The following is a 14974-nucleotide window of genomic DNA, read 5'->3' as shown; positions in this document are numbered from 1 at the left end:
CGAAACTTTCTAATTTAGACTTTACAAGTAGAAGAGGATAGTAGAGTAATTATTTTTAGAAACTTTGTTTAATCAAAAGATAAAGTTGCACGAAAGTTCAACTATTACAAAGTACAAGCGTCGTCTATTTTTACGGCATCAAGATACTCCTTTAAACTTCGGCGAAAATTTATAATTTTATATTTGAATAGAAAAGAAAATAGCTAAAAATATTTTTAGAAAATTCACGTAAAACCAGAAAATATAGTTCCATGAAAGTTTTATAAGGAAGTTACCAGTTTTTTCTCAACATCGGAATATCCTTTGAAAATTCATCGAAAATTCCTAGCTCTAAATTCGATTGGAGTTAGCAAAAAGTAAAATACCACGTTAAAGGAAGAATGCCCATTAGTTTAACGTCTGCGTCAAGATATCGTAAAATCTCTCGGCAATCCTTTCTTTTTCGCGGAGGGAAGACTCTCGTTGCTGATTTGGGAGTTTCTCACAGTTTGCCGTGATGAATGACGAACACATTGGTAGCGTGACAGTCCGATCGTGGTGAAGAAAAAGCACATGATCGCAGAGGAATAACCAAGACGATGTCGTTGCTTCTTATCTCGTCGTCGCGACAGCGTGTTCCACTGACTTTGAACGATTGGCTGTTCATTGTGCAAGGCGGGCAGAAAGTCGATTAATTTGAGCGTTCACGCTGCGAGTTCCTTCTTTCCAGATCTCCCAAATCACCTTCTGTTCTAACGACCAACAGAGAGTGCTTATCTTTCTATAAAATATTAGGTCGTTTCAGAAGTTTGTACCATGTGTAACGGCTTCCATTTGATGGAAATGGGAAAGATACAGTAAAACTGTATCCATTTAAGTCCATTGAGCAACAAACATCTTATGTAATTATAGGATGCGATACAATAACATTCAATAATAATGGAAATTTACATCATCTGTTCGTGTTGTTATAGAATTCAATACAATAACATCTAATTATAATTGAAGATCGTATAAAAATAGTTCATTGGTTCTCCTCGCTACTTACATCTTAATTATCGATGAAATTAAAAAGATGATACTTGATGATGAAAAACGAAATAACTAAATCCAAGTTTCGAAACTATTGATTAAAGCAATTATGATTTTCAGTCGGTCGAATGTATTTGGTATCGAGCTATTCAGGAACTTCGTAACGAAACTTGAGACGAATTTGACCATTTTATGCACCGATCTTTTCCAGGAATTTTTGTTTGGCAGAAAACTCCACGTGCCCTTTTTAATTCGAAGAACCGTTCTGTTCGTCCTCCAAGTACCTCGAAGTTGCTCGTCTGATATTTACGAAGTACGTGACGGACAAAGATGCCGTTGACGCACGTGTATTCAATTCGCGATGATCACGAGCACTCCCACGCTAAAATCTGACCGAGATGGAACCGGTTGAACGTGGCGGTGATGCAGGAAGACAGAGCACCGGCGGCGGCGGCGGCGGCGGCGGCGGCGGCGGCGGCGGCGGTTCTTCGTCGTTCCGCGTTTTATACTGAATCGCCAGGGCGTCCGTGTTGCACGTGCAACGTAATCTCACGCGGTGTGTCAAGTACACCGTTGCATCCGTTATCGGCGTGTATCTGGATCTTTCAACAAGATCTATCCTCGCCTAGCCACGTAGATGCACGATACTCTTTGCTGTCTGCGATTCGAGACTCCGTGTCAATAATATCTTTGGTTGCATCGTGACCAAAGGGGAAAAATGTCTGTTCGCGTAAGAGAAGATTTTAATCGTGTTTAAAGGAGAAAAAGAAAGGGACAGAGTAATAGGAAGCCAATGTTAACCGGTGGTCTTTCTCGTCACGATGGAAATCGTTTTCTATTCGCCATTCTTCTGCATCGAGGAGTCGAACGATGCAGAAGAACGGGAACGATGATTGATAGAGAAGCTGCCGCTTTTATATGGATATTGATCGTCCGATTGAAGCTGGATAAATCATCGGTTAGCTCGAATGGATTTCTCGTTTGATCCCTGTGTCCGAGGTGTCGGATTATGTTAATGCAATCGTGCTTTAAATTCAGCCGACCCGACGTACGCTTACTTTCGCATTTCTTGGCATATTACTGTCAAGATTTGAAGTACATCTCTTTGTGTTTAGTCGAGAATTATTATCCATCGGAAATGTATTCCCCGTTCCATTATCGTTTATTGTTCTTTATTATAGGCATAATAAGTTACACTGCACCTTTATTTTTACCCAAATACACGTTACATGTTGAATTTATTCAAGAGAGAAATTCCTCACTTTCATAAGTGTACTTAGCATATAAGGATAGCGCAGGGAATCACAAATCCCAAGGTAAATTAACAAGAAATAATATCATAACGTCAATACTTTTCTTTACTTTCCAATTTATGAACTTGATCGGTGTGGCTTCCGAGTGGCTGGAGTAATAATAATTGTCCAATCGTCTATCTACTACCTTCGAGTCAATTATTAAATATTAATAAAGGAATAGCATTTTCTCAATTCAATTGCAACACGAGTCTTACTGTTCTGCGTTATCGTAACGAATTAATAATGCGGAGAATTTTCTAAAACGATGTTTCACAAAGAAAATTGCGGACGAATTTTATTTATCATCTATATACGAGTTTTCCCGAACCTGCGAAAGCTGCGTTGCATACCGCTACGATACGCACGAAACCACGATTTTCTGTCAGAAATTCTTTTCTCTTTTCAAAGCCATACCCCTGCAAAGAGCAGGAGTATCGCGATACTCGTCCGTAACCGCTTTGTTCGGCGAATTTTTCCCCGAAAGCAGGCCACGAAGCGAGCATGCACGTAACCATGCAGAATCGCGGCGGTTCCGCCTGCGAGCAGAGAACTATAACTCACAAAAGTCGGAGTCGCGCGCCGGGCCATCGGCATTCCGGGCGCGGCGTGCGAATAAAAAACACGAGAGAGCAGAGAAATAAAAATGTAGGGAGGGAACGAGGTGGGCACGGTCCTGATTGGTAATCCCTGGTGCCAACGGCGTGGTAAAATTTCGTGGTCGGAAAGGGAACTGAAACCGAACAAGAGAAAACGATATTTCGAGAGGTCGATCTTTCGAATCAACGAGAAGGAACGACGTACACGCGCGTAGCAACGAGAGTCGAAAATTTATTCTCTCTGAGAACGGTGCTCGAATATATTTCCATTTTTGATGGTAGAACGCTGGTCAGCGATCGAGAGCACGCGTCAAAATTCCATGATAAATTTTATGGCATCGAAGCTTACGAGATTCGAATCGTTCTTCTCAACTTATAAATCGTGCGATATGAAGATCGGAATTTGCGATCGTTGGCGGAAAAAGTTGCTGGTACCACGTTCCTAACGTTAGCGTTACTAACGATCGGGGTGCACATAGAATTGAAAATTCGTGAAAACTTCCAGATTCTTTCGAGACAAGGTATTGAACTGACGGGAAAGTAATGCCAGTTTTATATCCACAAAATCGAATTACATCGCTGGTACTATGATTCTATTTAATCAATTATATAATATTCTTTGTTTTTTGAGATTGTATACTTGTATATATTTCACCGTATATTATATTTCAACCGATCTCTTTGCATTTCATTTATTTAAATAACTGTGCTACGATCGACAACAACATATAGTCTGTCTGGAAAATAGGGAAAATATAAAAGAATTTCGAGTTCTTGCATTTACAGCTTTTTCTCAACTTTATGTAACGTAATTTAAAAAAAGCAAGAATAAACATTATCGTCTTCCATGTCCAACTATTAAAACTACTCGGTCTGCTGACGTTTAACTGTAACGTTTTAAACTGTAACGTATGGACCATCAGAAACTGGCTTCCTTAGTATGATGAAACACCGACATTACTCTTTCACTAACCCAATATATCTGTGATATATTTCCAGCCTGAAGAGACAGTCCAGAGTCGTGAGTTTCATTCTCTAGCACGAGAAGTTCGTAGGATTTGTGTTTCATTAAATTACCACGCTGTTCAGACACAGATCTAACATCCTTTTTGACGCGATAATACTCGCGCAACTCGAAGCTGATGCGAAGCATACGCTTTCGTGCAGTTTGTTGGAGCATACTGCGAGGCTCTGATGTTCTGAATGCCGGCTCGATAATTCATCGTCTTTCCTTTCGTTCTTCTCTGTCGTTTCCCGTCGTTTCCCGTCGCTCCGTTACACGCACGACTTCCAAGAAAAGTAACGCGATCGTAGAGATATTTTCGAGGAAGTACATACATCGGACTTAAAGCCACCGTGCATACATCGTCGTTCGATGGTACAAGCCTCTTCCTATGCACGCTCTATCATCCGCGCAAAGATGTTGTCATTGAAGGCATTAGCCTCGTTTATATTCTTCTTTTCTCTCCGCGTCGTTTCTATCGCGTAAGACCACCCCGGTAAATCGTATTTCAACTCGATCGACTGACGCGCACAGTCTGCTTCTTCTTCTTCTTGTTCGTCTTCTTCGTCTCCTTGGTCTGCTGCTGTTCTTCCTCTCTATGCATCCCGCATTCACGATTCATCGATAGTAGTCCCCTTGTAATGACTCCGCAACGCGCTCGTTCTCCTTTTTCCGCGTCGATAAATTTGTATTTATGCTCCGCGCCGAGATCTTCGAGTATTTGGAGCTTCCCTTGATCTTTTATGGCGCTTTGTTACGTCGTCATAGTTTTCTTGCATTTTCTTTCTTTCGTTTTATATAGATCATCTGGTACGAGGAATTCGTAGATTAAAATGCTTTTTCATTTTTGAGCCTACGTTTGTTCATATCTTCTGTTTCTTCGTTTATATTCTCTGCTTTTTTTATTGACAATTCAGCTATTCTCTATGCTTCTTCTTTTCATCGTTAAGATCTCTCGCGTTTCTGATACCAAGTGCGAAGAATACTGTGACAACAGTAGTAGGCAAAAGAAGTATTCCATTCGCTCACTGTCACGCGATGTTATATGATCTTATTTGCAGATGTGAAACTGTCGATATGCCTGCTCAGGTTAATAATATGTGCTTCCGCTCTTTGCCTTCCATTTCAACTAATATCCTTTCAATTTGCTACATATATACACTGTTGTGTCATATATTTCACATTCTTATTATTCTACTAAATAATTTACATTTTGATCTTCAAATCGGATAATGTAGAGGTCGAGCATACGTATAGAGATGATTTAACGTGTTCGCTGTGGATCCGATTTTTATTTTGCACCCAGCTATACAGAACATTTTCATACAATACCTGTTTTTATATTATGGAGCTTTAGATATGTGTTTGATATGAATTGTTATGAAATACTGTTTCACAATTTCAGAATTTTCAGTTCACATGCCACGTTCGACTCGATACCACACGTAATCTGAAAGTATGTGCCAACTCGAATGTACGTGTGGTCAGTGAACGTGTGTCGCAGTGAATATGTTAATTAGTATTTATTACATATATCCGCTCGAGTCTCTTTTGTAACTGCACTGTAGAGAACTATACATCTAAATCCAGAAATCCTCAGATCAAGCCAAATCCCTGTAGTAATTTTTACGAAACCTCCGATCCATCCGCACGTCATTACCACGACGTCAACGCGGAGGTAAACGATCCACTCGGCTGACAATGTCTCGCGAAACCGCGTATTTCCCTGTGCATCATCCGACCGAAGTAGTATATCTGGCTGCTGCAGCCAGCGGATGGATAAAAAGCTAGACTTTTGAAAGGCAGACAGAAAGGCGGACAGGGAGACGCGCGTGCGAAAGAGCGAAGGAGAAAAAACATTGAGCGTGCACTCGACCGTGGTCTCTCTCTTTGTATGTATCTACGCCCGGTTAATGCGAGCCGAAGTGTGTTTCGAGTCAAAGCGCAAACACAACCCGACAAAGCCGACTCTGTTCGAGCACTCGTCCTTCCTCGAGCCCGCGAGAGACCGACGAGCTCCTTTCTCTCCTCTTCCCGCATGCTTTTGCACCAGAAAACCACCATAGCAAACCAGAGGCGGCCGGTATCGTCCCGAGAGCGGAACGCACTTGATTTCCACTCGACTCGATCCCTGGCAGAACTTTGAACCCCGTTCGACTCGATCCAGACGATAGTCAGAGTATATATACCTCTCTGTGTCAGTTCCACGCCCACGAACACACAAGAAAACATACAGGGTGAACCACGCAATTGGAACGGGTTATATGTATTTAGAATTTGCAACAGATAACAGAAAGTTGCGGACAGGAAAGTTGGTTCCTATGGTAATATCTATCTTTGTACGATGTCACTTCTTGCATATTTTTTAAAACGCAAGTGCACTTTTCTTTTAATCGGAATATACGTGCTTCCTTAAAGGAATCATTTCCTCATTTTACATGAAACGATAGTGAAGCGACATAGTTGAAAATTGAAGGATTTAAAAGATATCTAACCAATCTCGTAGAATTCGTCGTAAAAGAGACAAGGAAAACATGAGGGAAAATACAAGAATAATGCGTTATGTCTTTCCTAGTCTTTCGTAAGATAAAATCTACAAAAGTGAATTTAAAATATCGTTTCGACCAATCAATTTTCGACCATATTATCTTAGCATATTTTTCCGTAGAATGAGGAAATAATTCGACCTAAGTAAAAAGGAATGTTCCCATTTAAAAAAATGGTCCAGTTACAAAATACATATCATCGCCAAAAAATGCGGTCGTGAAAATGTCCTCCTCTTTTATCATTTATCTATTAACCATTTATTTTTTAATAATAGAGAATATTTCCTCTTAACATCAATCAAGAAAGGAATATAGCTTGTTCCAATTGTATGGCTCACTCTGTATAGCGATCTGTTAATTAACAACTGTGCTGGAAATTGGACGCTCTGGATTCATCTCTCTCTCTCTCTCTCTCTCTCTCTCTATATATATATATATATATATATATATATATATATATATATATCCTCTCTCTTTCTCGTACCTACTCTTTGTTTCCCCAACCTCTTGATTCGAATTGGTTGTTCCGCGTGGAAACTACAACAACGCGATATCTTCCTTTAACAGAGTCGCGCACTGAGAGGCTAAATGTTACCGATGTTCGTCACGCTCTCGTGGAACCACGCCACGTTCTATCGCGTTTTCGCGCTTTGCCTTTGCCATACCCGCCCACGGAATTCAATTTTCCGTAGAAGCGAGTTGCCCAGGCATTGTCGAATAGTCGAGGCTACAAAGGATCGTTTGACGAGCTGTAGTTTCACCAAAAATTGTTCCGTTTTAGAGTCTGTCAAAAGATATGCGAAGTATATGTTCTTCGTATTGCGACGACCATCAGCATTCTTCACGTATCACCTGTCTTTTGTATTATATCGTTTTCTAAATTAAATGTGACAAATATTGGACAGGTGTGTTTGCTGTAAATACTGAAGATTTAACGCTGACATTCGATAACGCTGTTCATCGGGGAAAGAAATTCCAAAGCCTTCTGGCATATACATTTTCTAAAATATTTTCATTTGCTTATTCTTCATTTCGCAAAATGTGTCATTTCCCGGTTTCTCATATTTCAAGACTGTTGTTTCCCAAAATTTCCATTTTACTTAACCCTCGTTTTCCCCAAATGCTCATTGTTCCGTCCTTCATTTATCAAATTTATCAAATTTTCAGTTCATCAAATTAATCCTACATTAATAACTAACATAACTTAACTAACATTTCCCATTTCTTAAATATGTTACTTCAATTGAACGGAGTAACCAAAGAAATTAACTAAAGACCTCGAAACGAAGTTTTTCATCAATTTTCGATCGTTTCAGTTTGCCTTGCATTTTTTTTTCTTTTTCTGTACCAAAGCAGCGTGATTGTAGTATCCGAGCTATTAAAATTCCAGTTAGCCTGTTGATCCTCGATATTCCGTACGAAATCCTGTCTCACCTCGGGGTTCGAATAAAATTCCAGCCTCGTTCTGTCGCGCCGTAATCGTTTCGCGTACCTAAAGTCGAGACGGGCATTATTGCGTTTCAATCGTGTTGGCGGGAATAAAATACGAACCGCGGGTCAGCATCGACCTCGACCTCGAGGTGGTAGGATATATTCTCGAGGAGAAAGGTAGAGGAGTAAGAAAGTTGACTGACTAACCAGCGAGATAGCCGGCGATCCAGGGATTTCAATGGGTTTCCTCGAGGATTAAAGATCAATTAATCGTACGTGATCAATGACGATGGCTATTCGCGAGCATCAAAGGTCAGTCTCGCTAATGAATCCGGCAATTAGTTACTGAGATACGTGTACAAGCACCGAGCAACGTCGACAAGATAGAATTAAGTTACCGTGAAATTGTACATCGACGGGAAAGAACGTATTGTTTTTATCATCAGTGCTATACGGCTATACGACCATACGGATGATAAATCATCATTACGAACCGGGATGGGTAAAATTAAGTAGCATCGGGATTCCGCAGAACGTCAATTATTAACCGATCAGTGGAAACCCTCTGAATTTTTGTCAAAGATCGATTAGCTGGATAACGGACGAAATTATTCATCCATCGCTAGGTAATTTCCATCTTAATTGATCATAGTTTGTTATTCAATAGAATGAAGTCCATGGTGGTCCCCGGGCTCTTTCATTAGTAGTCAAACTATAATTAATATCCAATGGTTAATTTCTTCTCTGTGAAATAGGAGGCGGATAATAAAATTGCGTAAGAAAATGTACAAAATAGAGGACACCCATGAGAAACGTAATTTATCTCGAATATTTCAAGACGTTTATAGCCGACCAATAATATTACTCCAACGGTGTGGCGCGTACTATCGAACGAACGAAAGATTTCGACAAATGCAAAGGTGTATATCAACCAAACGATCTAATACAGAAACACGATTCACTGTTTCGTAAAAAAGATGAAAAGAAAGAAATACAAGGGTAACGCGAAGAAGAATGGAAGCTGCGTGACTACGTTTACGATACAGCGAACGCAGCCGAGCTTTTGCATACAGTAACCAATAAGGAAGCTCGTTCTTCCGCCTCCGTGCATTGGCGAACGCATTTGTCGAGTCACAATAATTCAACCGGTGTGACTCGTGGCTGCCCGATAAAACTGATAATTACGAAATATTACAGCCTCTTAATGGCGCGGTATTTTACAATCTATGTCTGCGTTCTCGATGCCGACGCAACTATGGCAAACTTTGCCACGATAAAGCGGGCACGTTGAGCGGCAATAGAATATTGGATTTTCATCGATTAGTATTATCAAAGCGGCAAGTTCAGCAAACATTGTCGTATTAATGTTCGGAGGAATTCTGTTATTCTCTTGAAACTTGAATCGAGTTGGTTTGGATTTGGATTATAGAGAACACGATCGATCAAAGAACGAGAAGATAAAGGTTGTGTGAGATAAGAAAAACATGGGAATGTGCGTGGAATGCTAGGCCGATGTTGCGTGCGGTTTGCTATTGGGTTAATTGCAGACTGCGTGAAACCAATGACACAGAAATATTTGCTGTAATTATCGTTCGCTGGAAATCGATAGAAAGAATCTTGCTTTCCAGGCTACTCGTAAATTCGAATTTCATTAAGCTATAGGGAACCTTAAGCTTAATTCATTCTCTACGTCTGATTGGTATATTCATAACCAATTAGATATATCGAGTACTTTGGATAAATTGGATATGAAGAGAGTGGAAAACAGAACTGAAATCTATATTGCTGTAAGGTAAAGGATTCTTTTAATCAATTTGTAAACTCTTTGGTAAGGTAGTAAGTGAAAAAAGAGGAATTTCAATCACTAGAGCTAAATAGTAATCAAGATGATCAACTTTGTTTTGAAGAAAATAGCAAATCCTAATGTTGGATTATAAAACAAATTCGTCTTGTCTTTTCAGTGTCCTCACGATAATTTATTTGAAAATTCAGATGTGGGTTTGGTTAATGTATATGTCTTTTGATCACTGACGATTTTCACAGCTTTCTAATAGCTAAAGAATTCTTCTTTCGCAGAATTCCTGAGATTTGTTAGCAAACAGCTAATTCGAGTGATTTCGCGTTCTACAGAATTCGAAATAAATCAGTCTCTCAAAAACAACATTGATCAACTCCACTTTCTGATTAGAATTTCTTACTTTCGCAATCAATGTTCAATTCTCAAAAAAAAAAAACAAATGATTCGTTAATTCGAGTCGAAGTTAATTTGCAGATTAATATCATAAATATTATACATATTAGTATTGTTGGCATTTAAAAATTATATTGAGTTATACGCCTTTGCGTTTCATGGCGCGTTATATTCAAACTTTCGTTTGTTTCCTGTGTAGTTTCATGTACCAAATTGCCTCTTCTGCTCGTCTGTTAATAATAATAACAAAAATATGTCAAAGATTAGCGCGATGCAGTCTGGCAGAATAGTCTGACTAAGCAGTCTGACCAAGCTGTTCTTATTCTCCTTACGCGCATTCCAACGCGGCCCGCCACCCGCTAAGCCACTTAACGATCGAAGAAGCGATCGAAACTCACGACGAATAATCCGTGAAAATGCACGAGCGGTTCTTCTTCGTCGCGTTATCGTTACTTACGATCGTATTCCCGTGAAAGCCGATTGAATTATCCCGCCGCGACGAGGGGAATCGTCAAGCAGCCGTCGCTTACAACCGACGTGGCGGTACGCAAAATTTGGCTCGGATCCACGGAATTGTTTTCTGCGAATTCATCGATCGATCGATCGATCGATCGGCGACGAAGTCGGTGAAAGCGCGAGGTATCCGCTTCCCAGGGAAGAGACGAGCGTTGCGTGTTTGTAATCGGAACCCGCGCATCGCTGGATCGCAAACACTCCGGGCGATTATTTGCGCATAACTTCGCGAACCGCCTCTTTGGATAGCGTGGTGCATTCGCTTATGCGCTGTTAACAGATTGAGCGTCGAGTCGAAACGACTAGAGACAACAATTACACACTGCGGCGAGGCTAGAAAGTTGGTGAAACTCCTTTTTCGTCTTCTTCTCCTCCTTCTTCTTTTTCATCTTTGTCGTCGTTTTCCGTGCGACCGTCTGGACGAATTTCTTCACTATGTACAGTTTGAAATACCACTCGACTCATGAATAATAATTTCAAGTGGAAGAAAGAGTTTTTGCCGGCGATGAAGGCAACGTTGAACAGGCGCTTCATTTAGACCGTCTAGACCTCATTGAAACTAGCCAGTGAAGAGGTCCTTATCCACTAATTAAAGTTGCTGAAAAAATCCCTGGAAAAAGGAAACATGGGAACGTGTCTGTGGCATGTTCAGAGATAAGTTTTAGACGCGGCATTCTCTTTTACTTGTTCATTGAGAAACGATCGATTATATTAATCGTATTTCTTCCTTTTGGTTGATTTCAGAGCGAGTTCGAGCCGCAATGTCACGTGTTCCGGACGAAACAGTTGCGCAAGCCGCGTCCGTGCCATTTGTGCCATCAGGCGGTGATCAAACAGGCGTCGTGCTGCAGAGGTGAGTCGATAAGTTCATTTCCTGCGGTTTGCTCGCTCTAGTGGCCTGAAAGGGTTCAGTCGGTAGTTCTGTCGGAGCTGTGTATGGTAAAAAAGCGTGGTACGTGAAGAAATGGAGGGAAATTTAAACGTCGATCGATTTGAGTCTGATCTAGTCTTAAATAGCTTCCTACAGGATATTGCATATTTCTTTTTTGTATTAATTCTTTTCTACTGAATCCACATTTTATAGAATACTTCGTAAGCATTTTTTAATTTTACCTTTATCAACGTGCCACAAAAGAAACACAAAAATATGACGGTATTATTAAAATACTTTCTTTATTTTCAGTTTGCAAATACATCTGCCACAAAACCTGCGAGGACAAGGTAAGTAAACATATTTTCTCTGCACGTTTCGTAAAATTTCATCCGAGCGACCGGCAATTAGATCGCCCCTCGTTCATCGTTTCTCACGAATTAGTGTACGTTCACGATCAGGCAACGTCTTCTCGGAAACTTTGTGACAGAGTGGATACCTGGAGAGCTCTTGCCCGTACACGAAGAGCCTCTCCGTACCGTGCACGGGTTCTGGTTCGTACTTCCTGGTACTCAAACAAATCTGCTGTGTGCTACGAGCACGTCCAACAAAACGCTCTTGAACGAGCGAAGTCGTCGGATCGAGCCAATCCATCGGAGGAATTTTTCGAGCGACGAGTATCAACGACGTATACGTGTCTGGTTTCACGAAACCGGAAGCGATCAACGGAGAAGAACCGCGTCGTAGAAGAGATGCCACTTAGTAGATGCATCTTAATTCGAGCACTCTACCGATGGAGCCTGGTCGATGAGATTCTCGGTACCTCGAAGTCTTTGTCGATGCTACAGATACACAGTACCAAATAAATCCGTGTATGTTCGTGTGAGAATAGGCCGAGACAGAATCAATTGTCTCTGTGTGAAACACACGGTGTGGGTTCAGTCACCGGGCAGGGCACGAGCTTTACTTACCTTACCTTCTTCGTATCTTGAAGTGCTCCTGTGTCACACTCGCTCCAACACGAGCGTCCAACAACCTGGCACGGAACCGTGGCTTGGTCATACGTACACATTCGCACAGGTTGATCATACACACACATACAAAGGAAAACATAGCTATAGATGCACAGTCATACACTTACGAACACAATAAAGACACATACGTAAGTATATATACGCTGTAATACACACGTAGCGATACATAGCATACACAGTGATAAACAGGTACATAAAGGATGCATGTAGGAATACATGCAGAATCAAATACACAAATAAAGATACATATACAGTATACATACAGGTTAATATACATATGTGTGTTGTGAACGCGTGGACACGAAGAAGAACGGAAGGATGAACGATGGAAGTGAAGGAGAACGTGCCCGAGACAGTAGGAGAGCACGACTTCCTTCTGTAAGTGGCGAGACGTCGTTTGTTACGAAGGTTTTGTGGCACACCGCGAACAAAACGGTCGGCTCGATCCCTTTGATACGTCTATTTCGTCGAGAGCTTCCATTACCGGAGGAAGACTTTGTTCTGTTTGGATCGGATTGAGGGCCGGCCTACGGTGAAGGTAGACAGTTATACGTCTTCGTACGATTAACGTTTAACAAGTCGACACACGTTACATCGCTCGATAGTGTTGTCTCTGGCGCGCGTGACTTTCGCCAAAAGCTTGTCACCGTTGCCGGGCAATTAGCAACGGAGACTGGTATGACATTTCGATCGAGACGGAGATAGAGAGAGAAAGAGAGAGAGAGAGAATAAAACGAGACAGAGAGAAGGTATTAAGTTTAATTAGGGATCATTTGGACGGATTATTGGCCACGATCGCCAGCAGTGGAAAGTCGGTAATACTCGAATATCCAGTTGGCCCAAGCGCAGGTAAAAAAGATTACAATTTCAGTCTAATTAGCAATTCGAATGCTATTTCCTGATATTAACGAGTAGAAACATGGAGGTTAATGGGAGATACACGATTGGGTGCACAATATCCTACCAGTTTATCGAACCATCGATCTTCTTCCTATGTTCCATGATCTCATGGATCGTTCCAGGATTTAGGCTTATTAAAGTTGCCAGGATTTAGGCTTATTAAAGTTGCCAGACCATGCCACGAAACAGTCTTATTGCCCCATCATGGAGGCACAAAAGCTAACCGCTCCTTTCGTTCCTTAGAAGAATTCCGCGTAGGTCACGTTTCTTCTCTCTAGACGTTTTGAAATTCGAGGCTGTGGGCAGTCTTCCTTCCACGAGTTGTCACGTGCTCGTGTCATCTAGAAGTCCCTGTTCGCGGTATCGTGGAACATCACCCTTTGGATGACAGTATGATGCAATTTGTTGGACTCGCGGTACCAAGAAACAGTTGCTACTTTTATTCTCGAAACAGCGATATAGCAATAAATGTTCAAATGATGCATGAAACATACGTGGAATGTCACTTATATATTCATTACTTTTATAGTATAATTACCAATAATAAGAATTAACAGACAATTTTTATCCGTAATAAGATTTAACAGGCATTATGTGCTACACTGGTGTACGAAAGAGAAAAAAAAGAGAGATACATACAGATGATAAAGGCGAAAAAGACATGAATAATTCTGATGATTAGTCGAGATATAGACACTTGCCAAAGATCTTGTTGCAATTGCTTTTTAAAAGAATCCAGTGTAAGGAAACTAAATTTCTGAATGACTAGAGTTTTAGCAATTAAATTTGACGAATTAGTAGAATTGCATTACTAGAATCACATAATTGTTTTGTGTTTAGAGACATAGAAGATTCTCTTTGGCTTTTAAAAGTAAAACCTAATATTGTAGAAGATAAAGTTCTCCAAATGTTGGTAATTGCAATCGTATTACAATATATAGAACGCTACACCTTATTTCTCATTTAATCGCAGATAAAAATTCTTGCAAAATATAATTGGTAAGAAAGTACTACTGTCCAGAGTCTCATGTAATATAATGCTACCGTATAGTCATACGAACAACCTATATATCGTGCCACCTATCTCAAGATACGCCTTGGTATGTGCTAGGAAGGTATTGATATCATCGTTTACTGTAACACCATTTCTCCTAGAATTCCTGCGCCAGTCGACGCTGAGAACCGCTGGAACGAGCTAACGAACGACATCGTTCGTCGAATATGGAGAGGCCAGATGTTTCCTTGACATTGAAGGTCGCCGCGACTCTCCTCCATTCTTTGCACCGCCTTTCGTTCGTTAATTTCGCCGAAACTCGTGTTAACATCGACCACTCTCGACTGTTCAAAACTCTAGCACCGCCGTAAATTTCCGGAGCTAAACAGGGCCCGCTAACAAATCTTCCCTCGGTGAACATTGCCAAAGTTACTGATCAACGTTTATTTCCTCCATCGTCCTGTGGCTGGTTTCCAAATTGTGTAAAGGGATCAGTATGTCGCGAATTAGGTAATTTGCTGAAGTCACGAGAACGTACTCGTTCTCCTACGAACTTGGTCATTTTTGCGGTGAACTGGTAGCACCGAGG

The 14974-nt window shown here is 40.9% G+C and overlaps 1 protein-coding gene across 1 annotated transcript in view; it reads left to right on the top strand.

The window, feature by feature from the left end:
• The window catches only part of LOC126872317 (tensin-1), a 181424-nt gene that overhangs the window by 52780 nt on the left and 113670 nt on the right, over nt 1-14974 (top strand). Inside the window, exons 2-3 of the mRNA XM_050632120.1 lie at nt 11331-11439; nt 11770-11807. Coding sequence (XP_050488077.1) covers nt 11331-11439; nt 11770-11807 — 147 coding nt within the window. The remainder of the gene's footprint in view (nt 1-11330; nt 11440-11769; nt 11808-14974) is intronic.

Source organism: Bombus huntii, chromosome 13 (assembly GCF_024542735.1).
Source record: "Bombus huntii isolate Logan2020A chromosome 13, iyBomHunt1.1, whole genome shotgun sequence".
Lineage (NCBI taxonomy): Eukaryota > Metazoa > Arthropoda > Insecta > Hymenoptera > Apidae > Bombus > Bombus huntii.
The sequence above is the reverse complement of the archived record's forward strand: the minus strand, read 5'-3'. Positions and strand labels throughout refer to the sequence as shown.